The sequence below is a fragment of the Podarcis pityusensis genome (assembly GCF_964106645.2).
Source record: "Podarcis pityusensis genome assembly, chromosome: 6".
Lineage (NCBI taxonomy): Eukaryota > Metazoa > Chordata > Lepidosauria > Squamata > Lacertidae > Podarcis > Podarcis pityusensis.
In genome coordinates, this window is record NC_138030.1 from 55,756,063 (window position 1) to 55,782,235 (window position 26,173).

General features: G+C 39.3%; 1 protein-coding gene across 1 annotated transcript in view; it reads right to left on the reverse strand.

The window, feature by feature from the left end:
- Positions 1-26,173, reverse strand: part of FAF1 (Fas associated factor 1) — a 171,291-nt gene that overhangs the window by 100,354 nt on the left and 44,764 nt on the right. Inside the window, exon 7 of the mRNA XM_081010831.1 lies at positions 23,829-23,934. Coding sequence (XP_080866957.1) covers positions 23,829-23,934 — 106 coding nt within the window. The remainder of the gene's footprint in view (positions 1-23,828; positions 23,935-26,173) is intronic.

The window sequence follows — 26,173 nt, forward strand, 5'->3', positions numbered from 1 at the left end:
TTTGCTGACCAGCCTGGCAGAGCGAGCATAGATTTCTCTTGGGTATGTTGGTATGTCTGGGATCTGAGAACTTGACAAGGCATTGGATCCAATCCTTCATCAGTTCTCCTGCACCACATGCCTGACCTGTTCCCAACACACCACCTTTTGGGCTGTTTTGGTCAAGAGGGCCACAGAGGTGGTAGTGGTGAAATCCAACATTGGCTCTCCCTCTCTGAGGCAAGAGATTTCTCTCCTACTAGAGACGTTAGGTGTGTAGCTTTAGCATGTTAAAACACACAAAGATTTGAATTAATCCAATTCTACAAAGCCTTTGCTTTATAGCAAACCCGAGAAAGCCAAATAACTGAACACACAATTTCGGTTTTATGAAATGGAGGGATAGGTCAGTATTAAAGTTATCTAAGGAAAAGAGCAGAGGGCTACTGAAGAGTTCACTTTTTCTATAGGGTTGGGATATGGGGGGGCAATTATATAATATTTATAATATTTCCAGTCTGGAAAGATTAATTTGGATTTGCTTTGGTTCTAGACCTTCCCAATGTTGAAATGATTTTGTTCATGCTGCTCTATCAGTCTGGGATAAATGGAAATCTAAAGTAGCTCCATCTACTTTTCTATCTTTTTTAACGGGGTGTTAGGGGAGAGGTAGTACAGTGGTGCCCCGCAAGACGAATGCCTCGCAAGATGAAAAACTTGCTAGACAAAAGGGTTTTGCGTTTTTTGAGTCGTTCCACAAGACAAATTTCCCTATGGGCTTGCTTCGCAAGACAAAACGTCTTGCGAGTTCTTGCGAGTTTGTTTCCTTTTTCTTAAAGCCGCTAAGCCATTAATAGCTGCTAAGCCGCTAATAGCCGTGCTTCGTAAGACGAAAAAACCGCAAGACGAAGAGACTCGCAGAACGGATTAATTTCGTCTTGCGAGGCACCACTGTACTTCTGGTACTACCTGCTGTGCTCCTTCTGGGGTAGTTTGTCCGCCTTTGGTCCCCACCCTGCACTCAACCCTTACCTGTGGCTCCTAGCAGATGTCAGCATGCAACAGCAGCCAGATCAGGGTAGCTGATGGGTCTCAACCCTTGGTGACTTAGGAACTTCGGCTGCATGTGAAAACAGGCTCCAGAGGATTGAACAGATGAGACTAATCGTCGGTCCAACGGTCAATAAGGTGGTTTCTGCACGTGTTGTAGAGGGAAGTAAGGGGCAGATGGGGCTTATCAACCTGGCAAGGTAGCTCATGTAAGAGAAGGAAAACTCTGGTCCTAAATCTCTGCTGCAACGCTTGCACTGATGGAGCAATCTGCTTGTCACTGTCTCCCCTCTCCTTTTCCCACATGCTCTTCTGGGGCTTTTTTCCCCACTGCCACCCTGAGGCAATCTGGGGAGGACATGGGGGAGGAGATGGAGAAAGCCCTGTTGTGCTAGCTCAAGTCCTTGTTCAGGCTTCTGCTAATAGAACCTGTTAGCTGAATCTAGCCCCTCATGTCCAATGGAAACGTACCCCCCAGGTAAGTGTCTAAAGGTTTGCTGGGGAAATGTGGGTATAAAAGAACCTGTTTTCCTTTCAGGTTTGTCCTGAGAATCAAAGTTTTTGGTCAACAGTTACACCTGCACTGTTACAGGTTACAGAATTTCACCTGATCCATTAATTAAAGTGTTTGACTATGTGGATGTTTCAAGACTATTCAAAGACATCATTGTTTTTCTTTGATTTGCTGTCCCAAATAGCTGCACAATGGAATCAACAGGATTACCTTTCCACATGTGGCTGGTTTGTTCAGATTTGGGATGCTATGATAATGGAGAAGATCACTGCACACATTACTGACTCCACAGGCAGCCTTTTTTCTAAAGCATATATGGGATGTTGCTTCCCCTTGGTCTTCAGACAGGGCACTGGCAAACATACACACACACATCCCAAAAGAAAGAAAGAAAGAAAGAAAGAAAGAAAGAAAGAAAGAAAGAAAGAAAGACAGGCAAAGTATTTTTTCATTTAGTGTCTTTAAAATGTCTTTATCACTTTTTTCCTATATGTATGGTTCCACTAGCCTTTATACTTTTGATATTTCTTTACCATATAGTTTGCCGCGTTACTTTATTCAAACCTTCCCACTCACCCTTTCCCCTGTCAAATGTGCCTATCTGCTGTTACACTGTAATACCATTTAAATTTCATACTGGCACCATATTCAGTTTTATATTCAATGTTTAAAAACTATATTAAAATAAATAGCAAAGGAAAGGGTAAGATGGGGAGAGAAATGATTTGAAACAGCTGCTACTATTAAGCTTGTACTTTGCCAGGATAAGGCATAATTGCACCAACAAAATCGCATAAGCACACCAGAGTGGCCTAGCTCACAATGGCTGAGCAGTCATGAGTGCAGTACACAAATCTACCCTTGCCAAAGGGGCACAATTGGGGGGGGGGGGTGACTGAGAACTAACACAGCCATCTGGTGCACGGAGGCTCTCTCAGGCAAACATTAGGTCATAAAAGCCATAACAAAAGACTGGTATGCAATAAAAACCACAGTCATACAAATATTATGAATGTGTTCTGAAGTCCTCTACATGAAGTTCATAATACAGCACACACAGAGATACATGGAGTGCATCAACAGAGAAAAACAGCCACTGACATGAGCACAGGGGGCAACAGAAGCCTGGGGAACCAATTAGCTCCACACAGAAAGACTGAAGAAGCTGGAAGATCGGTGACAGTGGGGAGTCAGTGGCTTTGAGGGTACTATAGACACTGGCATACTATGTTATAGAGGAATTCTGCACTCCCACAGTCCTGAACAATGAAATTCCATCTGTAAGAACACCGCAAGCAGATGCAACATTAAACGCGGCACTATAGATGACAATTCAATGCAAAGGAAAAGGATTTTTTTTAAAAAAAAAGATGAAAATGAAATCACTCTGTACTTCTCTATCCGCACTGTAATGGATCCAGAGTCAGCCCAAAGAAAATGGAGAATATACATTCGCTATATACAGAGAGAAAGAACTAGGAGAAAGGAATACCTCACAACTAGGAATTATAGTTCATTGGTCAATAAATAAATATATTAATCTAGGTCCCTTCCAACTCTACCGTTCTATGATTCTAGATAATCATAAATTTGGGTGAGACTGATGTTGTGCATCAGTAAAAGGGGATTAAATGAGAAGGGGCAGAACCATGTGCACCGCCTTGAGCTCTTTGGGATATAAGCACAATAATTGATTGAGTAATTAAATAGTGCACAGTTAAACTAGGGAATTAGTTACCACAAAATGTGGTGATGACCACCAATTTAGATGGCTTTGAAAGGAAATTAGAAAATTAAGGAAAAATATAGCTACAATGGCTACTAGTCATGATGACAACAGGCCTCTGTGTACCAGCTGCTGAGAACAACAGTGGGAGAGGAATATTCTCCAGGAGGGTGGGATTCAACTAATGAGTCTCACCAGTGGAAGCCCTGCACAAGGACTTCTGTTTGTGCAATGAGGCTTTCAACCTCTCCTCCCCACCCCATTGGCTCTGGAGGGGTGAGAGAGACCCTGGAACAGGGTGAAGGGAGGAGTGGGAAGATCATTCTGTCTGGCAAACTAAAATGCTTGGGTTGACAGAACAATCAGAAGAACATGATGCTGAATTCCTTCTCAGATGCCTTGTTTATGGGCTTCACTGTATGAAACAGGATGGTGGACTAGACAGAACTTTGATTGGATCCAGCAGGGCTCTGGTAGTATAATAGAAAAAGCACTCTTTAGTAGATTTAGGAAGAGAAGAAGGAATAGAAGACATGCAGAAGGTTATCCTAAAAGAAACAACATATATATAACACAATGACATGCAAAATACTAAAGATAGTTTGAAAACATTCAAAATACATCAAGTGTATTACAATAAAGGTTATAAAAATGAAAATTTATTTCAAAAAAAGAAGTGAGGGAATAGGAGAAAGCCTTGCAATATTTCCTGTAAGCCCTTCATGCATGTGAGTTAGTTAGTTAGTTAGTAAGAAAGAGAAGGTAAGGATGCACTTCTTGTGTTCAGAGACACTGTTACTATATTCCTGTTGATTACCAGTCAACAGTAGGGGAAATCTAGCACACCCCCACAGTCAGCAAGGAACCTAGATAGAGGGTTCAGATAGTATTCCCAGGAAGATCATAGATCAAAGAATCATAGTTAGAAGGGGCCATGAGGGTCATCTAGTCCAGTCCCCTGCAATACAGAAATCTTTTGCCAAATGTAGGGTTCGAACCCACAACTCTGAGATTAAGAGCCTCATGCCCTACGTACTGAGCTATGCCCTACGTACCAAGCTCAAGTTTCTATCACAGTATTTGCTTACAAACTTTACTAAATGGCACATAGGAAGATGCCTTATACCTATGTTCATCTAGCCCAGAATCACCTGCTCTGACTGGTAGTGAGGTCTTTCCCATCACCTGCTAATCCTTGCAACGGGAAAGGTCAAGACCCGGAACTGGGATTTTCTGCAAGCCAACCACATGTTCTAACTGTGAGCTATTGTCCCTCCCTCTATGATACCTGATCACTGAAAACTATTCCTTTTGTAAACATGAGGAATTATTTAGCGTAGTGCTAAGCTAAAGTCCCATAGTGGTATACTAGTCAACGGAGGTGGCACTGTGTGACGGGGGTGGGTGGCACTGTGGTCTAAACCACTGAGCCTCTTGGGCTTGCTGATCAGAAGGTCAGCGGTTCGAATCCCCACGGCGTGGTGAGCTCCCGTTGCTTGGTCTCAGCTCCTGCCAACCTAGCAGTTTGAAAGCATGCCAGTGCAAGTAGATAAATAGGTACCACAGTGGTGGGAAGGTAAATGGCGTTTCCATGCACTCTGGTTTCCATCACGGTGTCCCGTTGCGCCAGAAGCGGTTTAGTCATGCTGGCCACATGACCCGGAAAGCTGTCTGTGGACAAACGCCAGCTCCCTCGGCCTGAAAATGAGATGAGCACCGCAACCCCACAGTCGCCTTTGACTGGACTTAACCATCCAGGGATCCTTTACCTTTACCTTTTACAATAGCAGCTTACAATAGCAGAATGATTTGCACAAGAGAAGGCACAGGAAGCCAAGCCCAATACTTCTTGTTGCACAGCCAGTTGCACAACAAGATTCCATTAGTGCGCTATTGCACTGGATTTCATACTCTGCATTATACTCACTCTTATGCTAGTGCAGCAGCCTTGTGCTAGCAGTCGGAGAACGCTGAATCCAGACCTTAATATCTGAATGAATCGGAGCATACCATGTGCATAATTTGCACCAATGTTTCTCTATATACCAAATGGATAGTTTGTATATAACTTGTGCACTGTTAACTATTTGCATAATTTGTTCAACTGCTGAATTGTTTTACTTAGCACATTATGTAACAGTAAATCAAAATATTTCTAAAACTTTGCAGGTTCTTTCCAGTGCATTGGATTTTTGTCCCAATATCCACACCATGGCCTTGACAGTACATGTATATGGTGGGAATCAAAACAGAAGCCTCTTAAGGAGATTTTTCTCACTACTGCCACCTTTTGGCAATGAAATAAGCAACCATATGCAGATTCCATGGGAAAGTATGAAGAGGCAGAATAATTGGGGCCAAAATAGCAAAGAAACTGGGAGATCTGCCTCCTTCTAACTCCCTTCGCCGCCACCCAGAAAAGCTGTGTATTTGATGGGAAGAAATAATGGTTATGAGACAATCTAATCAGAGCAGAATGGGGAAAGGAAAGCAGCCCCCCAGCGGTTTCTCCCAGCTGTCTTCTTAACTCTCTTGCTGCACTCCTAGGAAAACAACTGGGTGGAGAAATTTTGATTGTAAAGTTAAGAACAAACAGAGAGACAGAAACAGAAGGTGAGAGAGCTGTTGCTCCTGTTAATGTACAAGCCCATGCCAGGGGCAGACGTTGGTAAAATGGCGCCCTGAGCAAGGACAACATTTGGTTCTGCACCCTAAATATTGCTTTTTATGGGCCTTCTCAGTAGATACCTGTATAAATATTGGGATGATGATATTATTATTATTATTATTATTATTATTATTATTATTATTATTATGCTGATGAGTCCCCTCACTTTGTTGCTCTGTGTAGGGGAACTGCTTACACCACCCTAAATCCAGCGCAGGCCATAGCCACATTTCATGGGGGAATATGTTGAGAGCCTGACCATGTGAATCCCAGCATCTTGGCAACTTTGGTTCTTAACATCAACTGTAAATAATATAAATTTCAGAAGAAATAAGCTGAACTCCACTCTACTAGGGCCACCAACACTATCAATGTCATCGATTCTTCTATAAAGTTTGCAACTTTCAAAACTTGTATACACTACAAAAATATTCTCATCCAAAAATGTTAACTCTCTTATGCTTTTTAACAGCTCTTGGGCATGGATCGCACTGAGGCAGTTGAGGTGCTAGACCAGTGCTGGGAGGCAGTGATCGTTTGGGTGGGCCAATAAACTGAAGCTGAATCTAAAAAGACAAAGGTGTTAATATGCCCCGAGTTCTCACATCCAGGAGGTGGGCAGACAGGTTGGCATTGTCCCTGGAGGCTCAGGTGCTCTCAATGACTAAGAGTGCCTTTGATCAGCTGTCTGGTTCCCCAGCTATGGCCCCTTTTGGATGACTTGGCCACTGTTCTCCATGCGCTGCTAACTTCCAGACTGGATTATTATAATGCACTTTATGGGGGCTGCCCTTGAAAATGACTCGGAATCTTCAATTGGTCCAAAATGCAGTGGCCGGATTACTGGCTGGAGTTCGGATCTCATATAACCCCTGTTTTAAAGCAGCTGCACTGACTGCCAGTACGTTTCCAGGCCCAATTCAAGGTACTTGTGGTAGTGTTTAAAGCCCTAAATGCCCCCCAAACTGAACTGCCCCCTCCGCTAAAGACCCTCTGGGGTGCTAAGATCAGTGGAGGGAAACTTCTTGGTTCTTCCACTGCCCTCAGAAGCTCAGAGGGTGGTGGACTGGGAGAGGGCATTCTCAGTGGCAGCCCCTAAGTTGTGGAACTTGCTTCTCACAAAAGATATCTAGCATCTTCATTATACAGCTTCCAGCAAATGCTGAAGACCCTCCTCTTTACCCTGGCTTTTGACATTTGAGATGCATATTTTTAATGCCCATCTTAGTTCTGCAATTTTAAGTTGGGACCTTGAAGTGAAGGGTGGGTAATTAATTGTAGTAATAATCATAATAGAAGTAGACTGGATCTAGACCTTTCTTGCTCGAAGTTAGCCTACTGTGTTCCTATTACCTCCATCACTTTTTTTCCAGATGCAACTGCTGCAGTTGCTTATTTCATGAGGGCTGCAGATCTCTCAGTAGAGTGTTCTTTGATCCCAGATCACAATGTACAGTGGTACCTTGGGTTAAGTACTTAATTCGTTCCAGAGGTCCATTCTTAACTTGAAACTGTTCTTAACCTGAAGCACCACTTTAGCTAATGGGGCCTCCCGCTGCCGCCGCGCTGCCAGAGCACGATTTCTGTTCTCAACCTGAAGCAAAGTTCTTAACCCGAGGTACTATCTCTGGGTTAGCGGAGTCTGTAACCTGAAGGGTATGTAACCTGAAGTGTATGTAACCCAAGGTACCACTATATTTGTAAAGCACTTGATAAAGCAACTAGCTTTAATGCCATAATCGTTTAAGGCCCAGATACTTAAAGACCATCTCTTGCCCACTCTCTAACATCAGCTGGTGTGCTCCTTCTTTATACCTGTATTTGAAGTAAGTTTGGGAAGACCACCTGAAATAATTTTAACACTCTTGGCCCTTAGAGACCTGTCTGGTAGCTTCATAGTTGACCTCTCTGCTTTGACTTATTCTGGCATGTGTATGACTTGTATTTTATCTTCTATCTAACCTGCACTTAGGGTTTTTTAATATATAATTTGGATTTTTATATATCATTTAGCTGTCTTGGGTATCTTTATATAGAAAGGCAAGATATAACTTGGCTTTTAAAAAAGTTAAATAATCCTATTTTTATATTCTGTCATCTTGCAACACCTTTCAATCAGTGCTTGCAACGTCTAAGTCTTAGATTCTAAGTGCTTCATCTACCTGAGCTCTACCAGAACTGCTAGGTGCTCTGCAGTTACACAGACAAATGGGTTGGAGGTGCAACTGATCGCCATACATTAATCAGATCAGCTGCTTTATAGTTTGATGTTTCAAGGTCTTACCACTGGGCATATGCTTCCAGAACATAAACTGTAAATGATTATTTGTTTCATTTCTGGCCCATTCTTCCCTAGAGGAATTCCAGATGGTGAATATAAAGTGATCCCCCTTCTCAACCACCATATGAGAAAGGTCACCCAGAGAACTTCATGGCAGAGAAGAAATGTGAACCTTATATCCCCCCTTATATTCTCCCCCACTTCACCCCCTGCCCAAAACACACCCAACGGTGTCCACTACATGACCTTCTTGACAAACCAAAGGTGCAGAACTTAGACAAATATTCTCCCTACCATACAACCTATCCTTCCTAACAGAGTATGCCTTCAATGCACTAATGAAAATGAACTATGGGACACGGGTGGCGCTGTGGTCTAAACCACTGAGCCTTGGGCTTGCCGATGAAAAGGTTGGCAGTTCAAATCCCCGCAACTAGGTGAGCTCCCATTGCTCGGTCCCAGCTCCTGCCAACCTAGCAGTTTGAAAGCACGTCCAAAAGTGCAAGTAGATTAATAGGTACTGCTCTGGCGGGAAGGTAAATAGTGTTTCTGTGCGCTGCTCTGGTGTCAGTGTTCTGTTTCACCAGAAGCAACTTAGTCATGCTGGCCACATGACCTAGAAAAACTGTCTGTGGAGCGGACAAACGCCGGCTCCCTCGGCCTGTAAAGCAAGATGAGCACCGCAACCCCAGAGTCATTTGCGACTGGACTTAACTGTCAGGGGTCCCTTTACCTTTACCTTTAAATGAACTATAGCTTTAAATTTGACTGTTTTACATACTTCTAAAGAATATTGGGATTGAGGGAGTATTCCCCCTGTCTTCAAAAATGGGCATGTAAAAAAATGAAGGTTGTCTATTGTTAAGTGCATTCTTTTAAATGTCTTCAATATACATTGTTAGAGATGTTTTATCATTACAAAAGCTTTCATCTATGATTAAAGAGTCTCAATTCATTAGCAAATTAAACATTCTGTAATAGAGGCAGTCACATGTTGGCTTTGTATCATTTACGTTGCACCAGCTGGAGAGAAATGCATGCAATTCTGGAAGTTTGTGGGAAATGAAATGTTATTTTTACGAAACTTGGGTCAGAATGATAAAAAAAAATACTCAGGAGATTGCTGTAAATTGCTTGATACTACAATTAAATGCATGTGTTTTACATGTTGCTGTTAATACTACTTGGGTTTTGCAATGATGTACCCATATTAAAAATCAATTTGTTCCTTTTCTTGAGGACATCACTTATAGCAAGTGTTAAGTTCACAACCTTATTATCACAATTATAGGAAAATTATTATTCTACCCTCCCCCCACTGATTTAAGACTAATGCTCTAGCTATTTGTGAGATACAATATTAGCATTCCTCCCTCCTAGCTTTTCTACTGTGATGACCCAGCACAAAGATGCTTGTTTTAGCTGTAGCGTCTTTGCTTTATCTACCAGGCCATGTATGGTGACAGCTGCATTTGGAAGCAACTTAAAAGAAATTTCATCTTAGTGCCACCTAATCCAGACCCTGGTACAAACAGCATGGAAGAGTCAGTGTCAAAATTAAACAATGCTGGATTTTCTAAGAACAGATGCTTTTCCCTTGCAGCTGTAAAAATCTTAAAACAATCCTGTGCCACTCTGTCTGGTCACGCAACAACCACAAAGCAAGGCATAAATTTGGCCACTTATTGCAAATGTTTGCTGAGAGCTTTAAAAACAGTAACAGGGATTTATTGGGGGTGATTATGAGGCTGCATTACCCTTTAAATGAGCTTCGTGGTGGTTTAATCTACACCCATGATTTTTATATGTTGACAAATGAATAACTTTGCTACAAAGAGTTTTTAGGGCATTTTATTCTTATAATAAAAGCACGTTTCAAAATGGGTAGGTGCAATTAGTACACTCTGATACCATCTTGGATTATTTAAGTTCTATTTACAGCTGAAAACAAAGCAGCATTCATGCCTCACAGAACTAACACTTTAGATAGAAGATAGATAGTAAGCAGACTGTTCAGATCAGAGAAAATGTGATACTAAGGTACAACTGTAATAATATTATGGTGGTAGTTTACATGCTAATGTTAGTGACTGGTAGAGCCACACTGAACTGACTCTCACCTGTGAATTGCCCTGATACCATTAATGCAATATGTCATGGCATTTAATAGTATACGTATGCCCAACTAGTAAAAAGACAGCATGTTGTAAGATCAGGAGCCAGTAAAAATTTAAATACAGGCTTAAACTGATTCCCATAATGATGTTTATTTTAAAAAAATCTAGGGCCTCACGACACTGTGGGATATTTCTTTCACATTTATCCTAACCATATTTGTTTGTTATTCTTTGTATGCATACATTTACAATACTCGACACATACACATACTTTAACTTTTAAAGCAATTAGAAATATCTCTTAATGAATACTTTCAAATTGGTGATTATTTTTAACTCAAGTTTACAGAAAACTTTTGTCAGAGTTAACAGTTCATTAGCACCTCCCTACTTATCAATATAATTGGATTGTTTGATGGTACAAAGTCATCTTCTTCTCAAATCTACTTTTAAAAGGCAAGGTGAAAAATGACCAGATTAATAAGGCTAATCATTGTTACCTAAAAGACAGTATTGGGAGAGGGGAATAAGGCTTCTCCCCCTTGCATTTTAATTGTACATCAAAAATCAACCCTCTTTTCCCTTTCTTCTCCTATCTCCTCCCCCACCTCCTCAAGACGTTATGTTTGATATACAGGCATATTTTAAAAGCACGTTGAAATAATTTAAAAATTATTATTTTATTCAGGGGTTTTTTTTAATGCAAAGTGTCTACATATTTACCAAATGAAAAAAATAATAATGTTGTGTTATAAAATGTATCACAGAAACTTAGATTTCAAGTTTAATCTTTACACATATTTCATCTAAACACACATTCACTTACAAAGGAAATGGCATAAGTGTTGCAATTCTGACCACCCTGATTATTTGTGAACTGCAGTTGTACACTTTTATCATTTCACACCCTTTCAAAAGCAAGCATTATACTGTCAGGTTTACGTTAAAGAACATTTCAAAAGTTTTTGACTAATTGCAATACTGGCTTACTTTTTTTATTACAGTTCTCTGTAAAGCGATTAGCAAACTTAGGGCCCAATTTAGGAGCCTTGAAGGCCGAGTTGCTGGGTTTTTTTAAAGAAAGGATATATATATGATATTTTAATATGTCCAAAAACAACATCCATGACTATGTATTTCTAACATTAAATAACATGGCCATTTATACATAAACATGTATGATTTGGACTACGAAAAACAGGTATTTGTGCATCTCTCTCTCTCTCTCTAACATATATAACTTTCTCCATGCACACACATACACATATACATACATGGAGCCATACACAAGTGCTCACAAACCAAAGACTAACAGATGTGTGACTTCTAATTAGTTATAATAATCTCTGCTTCAATGCAATTGGAAAAAGCCTCTCTTTTCATTGGAAATTAGCATCCTTTTGAGTTTTAAACTCTCCGGATACTTCAAAGTCTGATTTCTTTTTTTAAAAAAAATTATGATGATGATTATTAATAATAAAAAATCTGGCTTCTGGTTGGAATTTCAGACCTCTACTGTGCTAATTTTACCAAAAAAAGGAAAATATTAAATTATAATTATCCTAAACAGACACAGTCTTGTGAAACTAACCTCACATTCATATTAAAATACAAAGAGCCAACTATAATGAATTTGATTCATCCTTGGGACACAAAGCTTTACCACAGTAAACTCAGTCAACTGTTGCTCTTGCTTTTATATTCATGGTACTTAAATAGCGCACTTTAAAACAAAAAAACCCCAATTGGCTTTTCAGACATCCACCCTCCCCAAAAATAACGCACTTGAAAAACCCAAAATGATATGAAAAGGCTTCAAGGCCTCTTTTCTCCCTTTCAGAGCAGTTTTTTTTATTTCTGTTTGCAGTAATCTGCCTTTCACTTTCTCGTTGCTACAGAACAAACGAGAAGGCTCAGGACTTTGAAAAGGGGCTCAATGTGTAATGGGCCCACTAGAATTAATTTAGTTGCACCAAATCCATTGAGCACTGAAGGGGTTTCTCCCCCTCTTCTTCTCAAATCATTCCGAGTTGGACGCAGCCCCCCAGCCTTTGTAATTCTAGTAAAGCACTTAAAGTGCACAGTAGGTGTTCATCAGGACCATCTGGTCAAAAGCAAAACAAGCTGCTGATTTTGCCTTTGAATAGAATGAAGCAAGTGTGAATTAGTCTCTTCAATTAGCACTATTACAACCTGTCAAGTGCATATTGTAAAACAGGATTATTACAGTATTGGTCACCAGTGCAATTATTTACTCTCTGCCTTTTCTTGCATATAAATATGTCTTGGTTTATTAGTTTCTGATAACTGAAAATGGTTTATTTAAAAGCTACGCCTTTCGAAGTAATCAGCAACACGAATTACAGGTTATGAAATATATTCTAGCAATACAATGCTTTATCTAATAATTAGAAGTGTGGTTGTTTTTTAATGCCTTTCGTTATATCGGCTTCATTGTTTCAGTTATGTATTAAAAAGTCCATAAGGAATCATGGCTGCACAGATATACCTATACCTTTACCACGCCAAACTACACCCAGACATTAGTATATTCTAAGCATCTCAGATCTGTCCCATCCAAACAGATACACATAGTGGGTTCATTACCTGCAAGGTCTCTTTTCTTACCTGCTGTGCAATGTGCTACTGGTCTACAAAATACATTTACTAATATATTCTCGTTCACATGCAGTTGTTGAAGACTAAGATGACTCGGGGCCATGTTCACAGCCTGTTATGTTCCCTTTTTAGCATGAATTGAATTGATTTTTGAAAAGCACAACTTATCATGTTGAAACGATTTGCTAATTCTCACACTGTGTTTCAAGAGTACAGTTAGGAATTTTTAAAATGTGTGCCTTGGGTATTACTTGACGATATAGGCATAATATTTCAAAACCATCCTACAATCTACTCCCTTCACTAAAAATACTCAGTTCTACAAGTTTAGCTTTCCTAAAGCGAAAAAGAAGTAAAAAGAAAATTTATTCATCTGTTTTAAAATAATTTTTGATTAAAAATTAACGTTCCATCCAAGAGGTACAACTAAGGGCCAGGATTAAACAATCATAAAGGTGATTCAATAAAGTCAATAAAGTTTATACACTTTGTCTCTCTTGAAGAGCATATTCCATGTCAAATGGTAACCAGCTTTGGAAACTAAAGAGTGACATTCAACTAAGTTTTACTCAGAGTAGAACTACTGAGATTTATGTCCATAACTTAGTCATCTTCATTAATTTTAGTGGGCCAACTGAGTAAAACTTAGCTGAATAACACCCTGATAGATTTCCAAAATTGATTTGTGGTATGGCAATATTGGGGGGAAGGAGGGTTCTGCTGTTCAAAGAAAAAACCACAAAATTTTCCTTTCTTTTTGGATACAGTCATGGAACACAAAGACTTATTACTGGTAAATTTAAAAAAGGCAATATACAAAATTATATTTTCTAATATTGTTTTATGCCCCTGTGTCCAAGGGTGGGTGTTGTCATATAGTTGTTGAAGCAACTCGTTGCATACAGATCCTAGCTGAATGGGAAATAGGCACAAACCAACTCCTTTTAATGTAATTACCCTGCCAGATTCAGCACCAGGAAACTGCATGCAAGCCCCATTTGGTTACTATAAATAGTGCTGACCAGCTGTTAGGCATGGTGAGAGACTAGACTTAGTCTTGTAAATTCTTTCCTCTCTGCTGAGTAAACCGGTATCTTATTGGGGTACCCACATGCAGTGCTGGCTGGTGGGTGTGAGCACCTATGTAGATTTGGAGTTGGCACAGAGTTTTTGCTGTTAAGGAACCTTACTTACCCTTACCTGGGTAAGTTGAATGTGGAAAACCCCAGATATTCTTCCAATTACTTTGTGTGCAGATTAGGTCTACTTTTCAATACATTGATTGGCTTATTGCTAATATCTACATTTTCTACAGATATGGCAAAAGAACATGAAAAAAATAAAGTTCAAGGTCTGACGCAGTTTCTACAAACCAATACAAATCATTTTCTGCCACTGAATGTTATTTCATAAGAACTATTTTATACTGACATCCTAGCACAGTTCAGATCAACGAAACCAAACAAAAATGATCTCTGATCTATAGAAGCTCCAGTCAATGGCAGGGATCCAATAAAATTATTAGCTATCATCCATGTAGGCACAGGGGGTTCCAGCTACCATCTTCCCACCAGAGCTACCACCCCCCTGATAGTTAGGAGATCCTTTAGGAGCAGCATTCCTTTATACAGGAAGGACTGCACACACAAAAAATCCAAATATACAAAAAAACACACCCAAAACACTCTGCACCACAAACAATGTATCTATGGTTTCTGATGTAGTTTATGGAACTTTGTTGATACCACTTTAAGACATTCATTTTACATAAGTCTCAAATAATCATATCGTTATTCCCTTTTACCACCACCACCACCTCTTAAGAGTCAATGATGTCGTGTAAATTTACTAGATTGATACAGGATAGTAAGCGGCAGGTAGGATGGTGGCCAAATAAAAAAGATACTTTATCCATGAGTGTAACACATAACGCAATACCCAGTTAATCCAGAATTTCTACCACCCTCCAGTTCTTTACTCACAATGGTCACATGAAAACAAAGTTTAATAATCCAGGTTATGTACCACATGCAGCATGGACCTACATGCAGGCAGCCCCTTTTCTGCCACTTCACTCTTCCCATTACATCAGTGGCAAAACAAACCTGAATTTGGCACTTAACCATAGCTTCCCCATTCTGCAAGAATTCAGAACTATAGTTAATGAAATTCAAACAAGCCACAATATTAAGCCAACTTTATATTCTGTCTTGTTCAGTGTATTAAACCAGGATCTGTGGCTTAATATACAGGTGGTATCAACCCATTGGTCTGAAACACTGAGCAAGGTGGCACACAGCATACAACCACCATTTTCCCCCTGCACCCCCCCCTTGGTCTGATCTCCTTTTGCACTTCAACAATTTGTTGATGTTCCATCATGTGTTGCACCATGTCAAACACCATAATTCAGATGCAGCCCCCATGTTCTCTGACAGTGAATCCTCATCTAAATATCTTGAGCCTGCACTCTAACTCTCATAGTTCTTGAATCTGCTGGAAAATATCTTAAAATATGTCTTTAAGAAAAGACATTGAGTTACCAGACTGTTAATGTAGAAGATCAAAACTTTTAGTAAGGAGTCACTTTGCATCACCCTAACCAATTTATTCTCCTCAGGGTCCCTTTGGAAGAAGGTAAAATCCAATGCCATTCAATGGTTGCATTGACAAATTCCCTACAGATGGGAAACCTTGCTTGAGGATATAAAAGCTCACTAGGCTTTGGGCTTTGTTAGACCAACACTTGTCATTCCTGGGAGCACTTTCAGTCCTGTAGAACCTGACTCTAACCTACAGTAGCTACTTAGAACTTGCTGTAGACTGACCTGTTTAAATTTATTGATTTGTTTAAAACATTTATAGATTGCTTTCCCAGAAACTCAAGAATCCCAGAAACTCAGTAACTTAAGACAGCTTGGCCACAGTGATACATGCTCTGGTAACTTCCAGATGGGACTACTGCAATGCGCTCTATGTGGAGCTGCCCTTGAAGACTGGAAGCTGCAACTAGCGCAAATGCAGCTTCCAAAGATTTGCACCAGTTGTCAATTCACTAAGAGGTGCAATTCAAAGTATTAACTTTGACATAAACAACTTGGGTGCAATTATATGAAGGAGTGCCTCCTCCCATAACCAGCCTTGGTGCTAAGATCAGCAAGCGAGGTTGAACCTTCTGTGGTTTGAATGGTGTGGGGGGGGCCCTTCTTTGTGGTGCCCCCCCGGACTGGAAGGACCTACCCTATAAGGTGCACACTGCACCATCACTGTATGCTTTTGACAACTCATCAAGATGCATCTCTTTACTCTTTTGGTTGAGTGAGTGCCTTCTGTTCTTCTGCACTGCTGGTTGCTCTGTACTGCTATTTTGTTATTCCTATATTAATTATTTTTATAGTTTGATTTTAGGATTATAATTGTACACTATGCTTATTTTAATTCTGTCCCCCCAGAAAACCCACCCTAGGGCCATTTGTTGAAAGGCACGCCATACAGTAAGTATGAATAATAATTGTCTAAAGATACTTTTTGTTCTATCTTTAAGTAACACCAAATTGTATCTACTGATTTCTAATTGTCCCAGCTCAATTCATAGCCTAACTGGATAGCTCAAAAGTCAAACAAAACAGGGGTGTTTTGCCACAACTTCCTTTCTCAGGGAAGTCATCCTACAGCTGAAAAAGGGAAACCATAGTCCTCCAGATGCTGTTTGGCTCCAAGTCATCAACCCCAGCCAGCATGGCCAATAGTCAGGGATGATAGATTCTCCATCCCTGCCCTACAGCCTCAGGGCCACTACTACAAAGGAACAACGGTTCGAGCCATGTGAAGATTCTGATCCTAATTTAGTGTTCCACAGACTTATAAAAGTAGTTGCACAGGACAACCATTCTCTGGAATTCTATGCACTAACTTCTTATCAGGTAATTCTTTCTTTAGCTGAAAATTTGTGGGTTTTGAGGCAGGAGACCTGAACTGCTTTTCTACCCTACTTTATCAAAAAGGTATGACTAAGAGGCTGGTTAGGTAATGATGGCCATTACTATTCTAAATAATCCATTAAGGCAAATAAATAAAACATTTCTTAATATATTGGATACGGATAGATAAACCTTTACATCCTTTCTATACTAGAAGTGCCTGTGGCCATACACAAACCTGAGACAATACCTATCAAATCAGAATGGGAAAGTATTATTTACATGGCCACCACAATGAAATATCATCATCTAGAAATGCTTCAACTGACTTTTGAGATCTAATTATGACTTGCACATCCCACCTTATCAGCATTACTTCAAATATGAAGACCTCCCTGTAAATCCAATATTGGCTTGATTGCCCCTTTTGTGAAGCAGATGTTGGATCACTGTGAAGAGTTGATGAATCCCATTATTCTTGAAACTTAGTAACACCATGAACCTGCCCCTCTTATCCTGTTAAAGATGTAATTTTGGGAATCCCCTATACCCCAAACTCTTAGCAGCTAATGAAATAGTTTTGAATGATTTACAGAGTTGTTTTATGGGTGGTGTTTTTGTTCTTTTTACTGATAATTGTATTGCTTTATTCTCTCTGGAAATTGCTTTGAGGGTTAAAAAACAACAACCAAGGGCTGTATAAATTTTATGAAATAAACAAAATAAACAGTTCTTGATATAAGATATTGGCTGACATGGTGTGAAAATTGGAAGCTTAATGCACCTTCTTCCCCAAGTCAAGTCTTCCATCAGCTTTAGTTTTCTAGCCCACCTGGAAAGCAGCTAGAAGAAACAATCTGAAACAAAATCAGCTACCACCGTTTTTTCTGAGTCTTTGCCTCTTAAATAACTCCCTCTCAACCTTAGGTGAGGAGCCTAAGAAGCCTGCCAAATGCACTATGATATAAGATGATAAGATGATATAAAAGAGACCTATCAGTCCTGTTGCTCCAAAGGTGCAGTAACTAGTTAAAGAACATGAAACGGATAATAAGTATAAATGGACAATTTCCCAACAAAACCATGTAACAAATCGGGTCTCACAAGGAATCATATTGGGACCTGTGCTTTTAAACTTGTTCATAAAAGTGCTGGAGTTACGGCCGAGCAGGAAGATCACCAAGTTTGCTGGTGATGCCAAATTGTTCAGGGTGGTAAAAAACAAAGGGGGATTTGTGAGAGCTCCGAAAGGATCTTTCCAAACTTAGCGAATGGGCATTAAAATGGTAAATGCAAATCAATCTAAGCAAGGGGGAATCCTAGCTTTGCATAAAAAACTAGTAGGGTCTGAACTGGCAGTTACTGACCAGGAAAGAATGATTGGAGTCATGGTAGATATCTTGATGAAAATGTCAACCCAGTGTGTAGCAGCTGTGAAAAAGGCCAAGTCCATGTTAGGGATCTTTAGAAAGGGATTGAAAACAAAACTGGCAATATCATAATGCTGTTATACAAATCCATGGTGTGGCAATTCTGGCGTGTACAGTTCTTCTCACCTTACTTTAAAAATAATATTGTAAAGCTGGAAAAGGTACAGAAAAAGGGTGACCAAAATATGGGACTTTTAGTTTAGAAAAAGTGGAGTAAGGTGGGGGGGGATGACATGATAGGCAGGTATAATATTATGCATGGCATAGAAAAAAAGGGATATTGGAAGATACAGGACACACAAAATGAAGTACTGTGGAATTTGCCACCATGGGATGTGGTCACCCAACTTGGCTGACTTTAAAAGGTGTTTAGAAATATTTGCAGAAGATTCAGCTACTAACCATGATGGTTGTGCCCTACTGCCAGGATCATAGATGGCATGCTTCTGAATACAAGTTGCTGGGGGTGTGTGGCACAACTGGGGATAAGGCTGCTTAACTCAGTCCCTGTTTGTGGTTTCCCCTAAGCATCTGATTGGCTACTGAGAGAAGAGGATGCTCAATTAAATGGCCTTAAGTTTGATCCAGCAAAGCCTTTCCTGACATTATGGTCTATAATGTGATCTAGACCAACAAAAGGAAACACTAATGTTGCTGAATTACATTTATTATCATCCCTGACCACTGGCCATGCTGGCTGGGAGTTGTACCCCAACATCTGGAGAGAACCATGTTGTCCACTTCAGGGCATTATTCAACTAAGTTTTACTCACAGTAGACCCATTAAAATTAATGGATCTAACACAATCCTGCTCAATAATTTCAGTGGGTGTACTCTTGAGTAAAATTTGGTTGAATGCCATCCCTAGTCTAGACATTCCCTCCCAAGCTGCTCAAATCCCCTTTTGTAACAGGTAATGATCCAGAGATATGAGTATTCTCTCTCCTGCACATTTTTTGTTCTCTTATCCTATCAATCCTCTTTGAGCAGCCTGAAAAGAGTTCCAAGACATACAAATCCCTCCACAAGTCGGGAACAAGTAGTAGATTGGATAACTTATATACTATAGGCCTTTCTCTTATATTTACACTTGAAGTTGCCCCTGATGACCTGACTTAGAATGGTTCATCTTAAGACTTTCCTTTTTCTATATTCCGTCCTAGATTTGGACCAGCTGCTACAGGGTATGACATCTCTTTCTCAAGCCCTAGTGTATGTTTCATGGACACCAGACTTTCAGATTATCTAGCTAAACTGCAGCTTACATTATTAATTCTTAAAAGCAGCTGAAAATCACAAGCTGAAACACTTTTAAAATGAATTAAACTGATTTCTATATGCTTGTTTCCCTTACTATTGTTTCCCTTAATATTCGGAGGCTAAAATAACTTGAAAGAAAAAGATGCTCCAATTTGACATAAATCAGAACTTCTGTTTTGACATTTTTTTAAGTATTGCTGCTTTGAGTTTTAATCCTGTTCCAGAAAGTCAATGTGATATATTCATATAAAACAATTAATTTAGTTTTAGAGAAATCCCCTTATGATACCCAGTATGCATATTTGTAATTTAAAAAACAAACCACCACCACCAAGGAAGCAGGTTCACTGTTTGGAGCTTCTGAAGACAAAATACACTGAACATCACAAATTTGTTTCATGAAATTTTACTCTTATAGGAAATGGTGATTTTCAGTAACTCCCACGTGTTCAGATGGAGAATGATTCAAAGTATAGTGCTCTACTCCACACAGTTGTACCAATATATCCTTCTATGGTGCTAATTCCTGTGCCCCATTCTATCTTCTGTCATATAGCAAGAGATAAGCATAGGACCAGGCGCCAGACCTACAGCAGTGATTCAAGTGTTACCTTGTGCTTTGTTACAAGGGATAGAGGGAGCAGCCACCTATGCGCTACTGCAACACTAACATGTTTATATGCTGAAACTTAAATCATGTATCTATCCTGTTGCAAGTGTTAAGGATTTTAAAAAACACACTTATGAAATGGAAACATAGAACTCATAAATTACAAATAGATACGCATTTCATCATCCTCACATAGTTTTACCCTAAATAAATAAATACATCTGAAACTTGTGACAAAGATTATTTTGCCCAATAGGCCAACGTGGAATCATTGTTTCCAAATTTTGACTCCTACTCTCTCGCCCACTTCATTTCCCACAGCTCTGTGGCAGAGCATCTCGTCTGCGTGCAGAAGTTCCCAGGTCCAATCCCTGACATTTCCAAGAAGGGCTGGGAAAGGCCCCCCACCTGAACCCCTGGACAGCGGCTGCCAGTTGGTGTAGACAATACTGACTTAGATGGACTAATGGTCTGACACGATGTAAGACAGTTCCCTACGGTCCCAGTTTTAGAGATCCTGCATTAACTGATGTTTCATTTCAGCACCATGAACTGCTAATTAAATCTTTTATCAAAGGAGGGAGATATAAAACAATTTAACACACACTACATCTTGCCATTCTGAAATTTACTGGGAGAAGACTACCCAAATAAAACATGTGTTTTTGTCAACCCCATCTATATTCTAAGACTGTGTCTATGCAGCAGGAATGCACAGTTAAAAGACCTCCAGTCAACATAAGACTTTAATTTTCAGGTAGGCTGGTCTCGTACCTAAATTCAGGACCAGCATAGGTTCTGCAGTCTACCAGTGCATAAAGTTACCGTAGTGTCACCTTGCATCACACTCATTCTTAAAAACAGACTCTTTCTCTTGAACCATAGTGCCAAACTGGGAGCAGAAGGAACTCCCATGCAAATGTTTCTTAATTTTTTTTAGCCGCTCTCTTACCAGGATTTCAATTTCAGTTCATTTGTTTCTTTGTCACTCTTCAATCTACATTCCAAAAGGAAATCAAAGTGCCTGAAACTAGGGGAGGAATATAAATTCATGTCTACCAATCTAACAGATTTATCATTAGCTCACTACAAAAATATTCATGACCCTACTTAGTATGGAAAAATAAATTTAAAAAGTATTGCTTGCCAGTCATTCAGGCATTAAAATACTCCTAAATATTCCAAGTAACTGAGTCTGGAGAGACAGTTGCATCCAATAGTTGTCTTGAGGCCTGAAACATTCCTAGAATGTTAAGTATTTCCTTTAATAATTGATGTAGACATTTTGAATCTTTCTGCATAGGATATCAGGTGTGAGTAGATTGCATTAACACTGCTTAAACATTTCAACTTGTCAGTATGGCCAACTCGATTTCTGAAATATTTGCAGTATTTTCCCATCGAAACAGTAATAAAGGTAAAATAAATATATGCCACTGCTTTATAATCACTGAACATTAATGAATATTTTATGTCTTTTTAAATCTCCCTGTTTAATTTTAAAGGGTGAAATTAAGTCTCCTTCACGCAATATGCCAATTATCTGAAAATCAAACAATAACTCAGCCATTATACTCCTTTTTGTTAATATACGGGAAGCTAATTTGAAAACACGGGATAGCATTTTTAGAGAATAATTGAATAGTCCTTCCTGCCCTCTGGTGGCCAACAACTGCAACTTGCACATGTTCAATTACTGCCGTATAACAAAGTATATGTAAACTTGTGATATTTTTTAAAAACCCACATTTGAATGGAAACAGAGGAAATGACAAATTTACCAGTAACAACTTCAGATAATAATGTTTTAAATAATTAACACTTCCTTTCACAGAAGGCAACTGATTCTGTTTAACTGCTAATGCGCAAAATGTTAATTCAAATTTTTGAGCTGAAATGCAAAATAGAAGTCTACAGTTTAGATCTCTTTTGCACACAACCACGATGTTCATTAAAAAGAAAGGAAAAACAGAAAAACGGCCCGCTTCATTCCACAGCACAAATTGCTTTTTAAGATTCTTCACTATAGGAAGCAGTTTAGCATGCAGCACTGGGATGGGGTGTTTTACAAAAAGGGGCAAATGCCTCTGAGCATCATACTGCTATTTTCTGAATTACATCAATTAATTCCTAACCTTTACTTATGGGCAAAATCTCTATCTGTATGAATGCTGCGTTATTCAATGAGGCACTCCCAACTAATGTGAAAATCCTCAATTGGTCAAATAAAATGTGATCAAGTCAGATCTAGAACCTGATTCTTACACTCAACACACATTCTGCTGAAATTAATGTGATCTTAACAGACAGTAGATTTGGGGATTTCATCTTAAAGACCCAACATTTTAATCCTTGTTAGCACTGAACAATTCCATTTGGCATGTAGGAATGTCATACAATGCTACAATTGACAGAGTAGGACAACAAACACAACAGATCTACTCTAATTGTTTTGTTAATTCACTGGAACCCCAAATTTAGTTTATTTGTAAGGCCACTGTTCATCACAAGTAGTTGCTACAATGTACTGAATGCAATGTGATAGGATGCAAGCATTTGGACCAATTACATGATATTGTAGGGTCCTTCAAGGCCAATAAAAACCAATTGGATTATTCATTTGTAACTTGCTTGCTTCTAACTGATGCTAAAAACAATATTAATTAATGCATTCTGCACTGACAAACACAGTTCCACATACAAGGTTTGATTGCCTACATTCTTAAAGTTGCTGAGAGTCAAAAAGTTGATGTTAAAACAGCAGAGATTTGCGTTTAGTATTACAAGCACTAGTGCTAAAATCAACTCAAAATAAGAAACAGTGGGAAAACTGCTAACATCCAAGCATCATGCATGGAGGTCTGTGCATACACAGAAGGGTGTTTAGAGTTGTCCCATTAATGCCTTCAGAAAGGCATTGATGTATACAAAGTGATCTGTGTTTAAAGGTGTTTGGCTTAATATTACAAGAAAATATTCAAGAGAAACACTTGATTTTGAACTGGATAGAATAATGCATTACAAATGGGTCGTGATAAGCACAAGAAACAGCGAAGCAAGTTATTTGATTTTAATATACAATGTTATGGAACAGACAGGGATTTCAACTTTTAAAATAGAGGGCAATGTCTATTTTCGGAAGTATATCTGCTTTTCAAGGATCAATCAGCAAGGGACTGTTCTTTGCAACATCACCCCTTGCTGGCTGCTTTACAGAATAACAGTGGTATCATTTTTAAAAAGACACCACTTCTCTGCCATTCCACTCACAGCCAAGATGACACAACACAATGGCAGTGTGTTTGACACAAGGAATATACAGGAAAACACAGTAGTATATAATCAAGAAAGAAAGCAGGGGGAGCCTAACTAGACAACACTAGTTCATCTCTGGCAATGCATTTTGCTACTAAAATGCAACATGGAACAAATACACTACTGCTTTGGGCTAAAATTAATGCAAATTTTATATGTAGGTCACACCATCTGATGTACCTACAGTAATCTTTCATCATCCAGTTAATTAAAAGCTAAAAACTTAATAACGAAACACGAAAGGAAGTCTGCAGCCTGAATACATAAGCCCTCTTTAACAAAGCTGACATTAGTTATAATGAGCTACATTTATTCTTCAGCTGTGAGACAGAACTCACCTCCTGAATGGTACTGCTTCCTGAGAAGTTGAGGTTGTACTCCCGCTGGACTTCTCGATGGGTGACGATCAGCATGAAGTTTTGATTTAATGATTCCTGCAGGGCACTGAAAGGGTTGAAAGAAAAACAAGAAAATCAGGAGTGAGCATGTTCTAGCTTGCTTTACATTTAGCTGTGAAAACCCCAGGAGTACCCTAAACTCAGCAGAGACAAGCCCAGGCACAATGTTATCATCGCTTTCTTTTTTACTCCTAAAGGCAAGGAAGCATGCAGCAAATAACCAAGGGGGCTAACCTGTTAACTCCTTCTCTCCTAAGGTGGCTGAAGCACTTAAGGCTACATTTTAACTCCTTAGAATTTTCACAACTCAACTGCTATTGCCACAGTGTTCAACTATATTTAACCACATATATTTATTGATATGTTAAAACTATATCCTCCAAAAAGATGCCTAAATAAATTGATTACAAACATGTACAATACACATAATTTTTATTTAAGAAAATAAATATATGCATATATAAACACTTTATTTTATTTCTAATTTTGGCGCAATCCCTTTTTGGCAGTTTTGTCTAAGATGATGTTAATGTGTTCTGATGTTACCTTACAGCAAGTTGTAGCCGATGGCTGTGGGTGTGCAAACACACACACGGGGGGGGGGGGCATGGATGACCATATTTTTCAGCAGACTTGGCAGATGTTAACAATCACTGCTAAAGTAGACTTTTCATGACGCTAGTGAGCAGTGTTCGAAACTCCCATTGTTCTAGGAGCATTTTGCGACAGAGAATTTCATTAGTGTGAGCAGTTTCTGAGCTCTGGCGCAGTACTGCACTTAGGATTTCAGATTAAAACTGCAGAGTGGAAGGAAAAGAGGGTCTTTTTCTGCGTCTCCACTTCCATCTACTCTCTGAAGACTGGAGAAGAGACCTCTTAAGAAGACTGGGGGGTGGGCAGGGGAAGGGTTAGACCATGTGAAAAATGAACTGCAGATCATTCATTATCAGCTTTGCTATAAAAAAGCGCGCCTAGACATTCAGTTGTTGTGCAGGTTTTTAAGGTGCCATTTAGCTCCTAGCTTTCATATCTCAGTTTCTAACACTACCAGTGGGAAATGTTACAAATACTTGCATTTACAATTGCATTTACTAGTAAATCTCAAGAAACACTGTCAAATGACCAAATCCCATTCCCATTTTCATAGATTACTAGTTACTGCAGATGTTTACCAAGGCAGGCTAATTGGCGAAATGAATTCTTTTCAGGCTTATAATTTTATCTCAACTATTGCATCTTCATTATCCATTTCCAAATGTACATGGTTCCAAATGTACATGGTCCATTTCCATTTACATGGTTAATCTGTACCAGAAGCTAGACACCAAGGCAGAGTATGGACTATCAGTGCTTAATTTATATATTTAGAACATTTATAAACTGCTTCATCCAAAAGACAAACAACTACCTCTCCACATGGTGTAGAAAATCAAATTATAGATAAAACAACTAAGATCCATACATAAGACCACCATCATTAAAAGCAAAGATAAAATCAATAAAACTTTTAAAACACATATAGGTAAGTAAATCATGTGTCTGGATAGGCTTGCTGAAACAGAAAAATTTTCAGCAGATGTCTAATGCAGGCATCCCCAAACTTGGCCCTCCAGATGTTTTGGGACTACAGCCCCCATCATCCCTAGCTAACAGGACCAATGGTCAGGGATGATGGGAATTGTAGTCCCAAAACATCTGGAGGGCCGAGTTTGGGGGTGCCTGATCTAATGCTTGCTTTGGCTCATTTTCTTTTCTTACAGGGCTAGACAGCATGTCCCCTTTTGGCAGGTATAAAGCACATGAGAATGGCAAAAAGTGTTTATTCATCAATGGACTGCAAGACTGCAGCATTCAGGATCAGGCCACACATGCTGGTGAGTGCATTATATTGTCTTGAACCACCTTGCACAGATTCAAACCAGCTTCAGGCCCCAGTTTATGAAGCTGACTTGTTTCCACTAACCATAGTTACAATTAACCACTGTTTGGGGTTTTGAACAACACACTAAACCGCAGTTACGCCCCCCAAAAAGGAAAAGCTTCTGACCACCTCCTTGTGGCAGGTCTGGAGGTGGAGGAGACAACTGCAAGAGCCTGAAGGGAAACTGGCTCATTCTCTAACACTAAAGCACAGGATAGAAAAGTGTGGTATACAGTAGTTACACCAGCAAAATGTATTTGAAGTTCACCATAATAAATCCTCCAACTTCACCAGGATTCTCTGCTGGTGTAAAGCAAGACAATAATTGGTCTTTCTTTAATTAATTAAATCAACATGTATTATG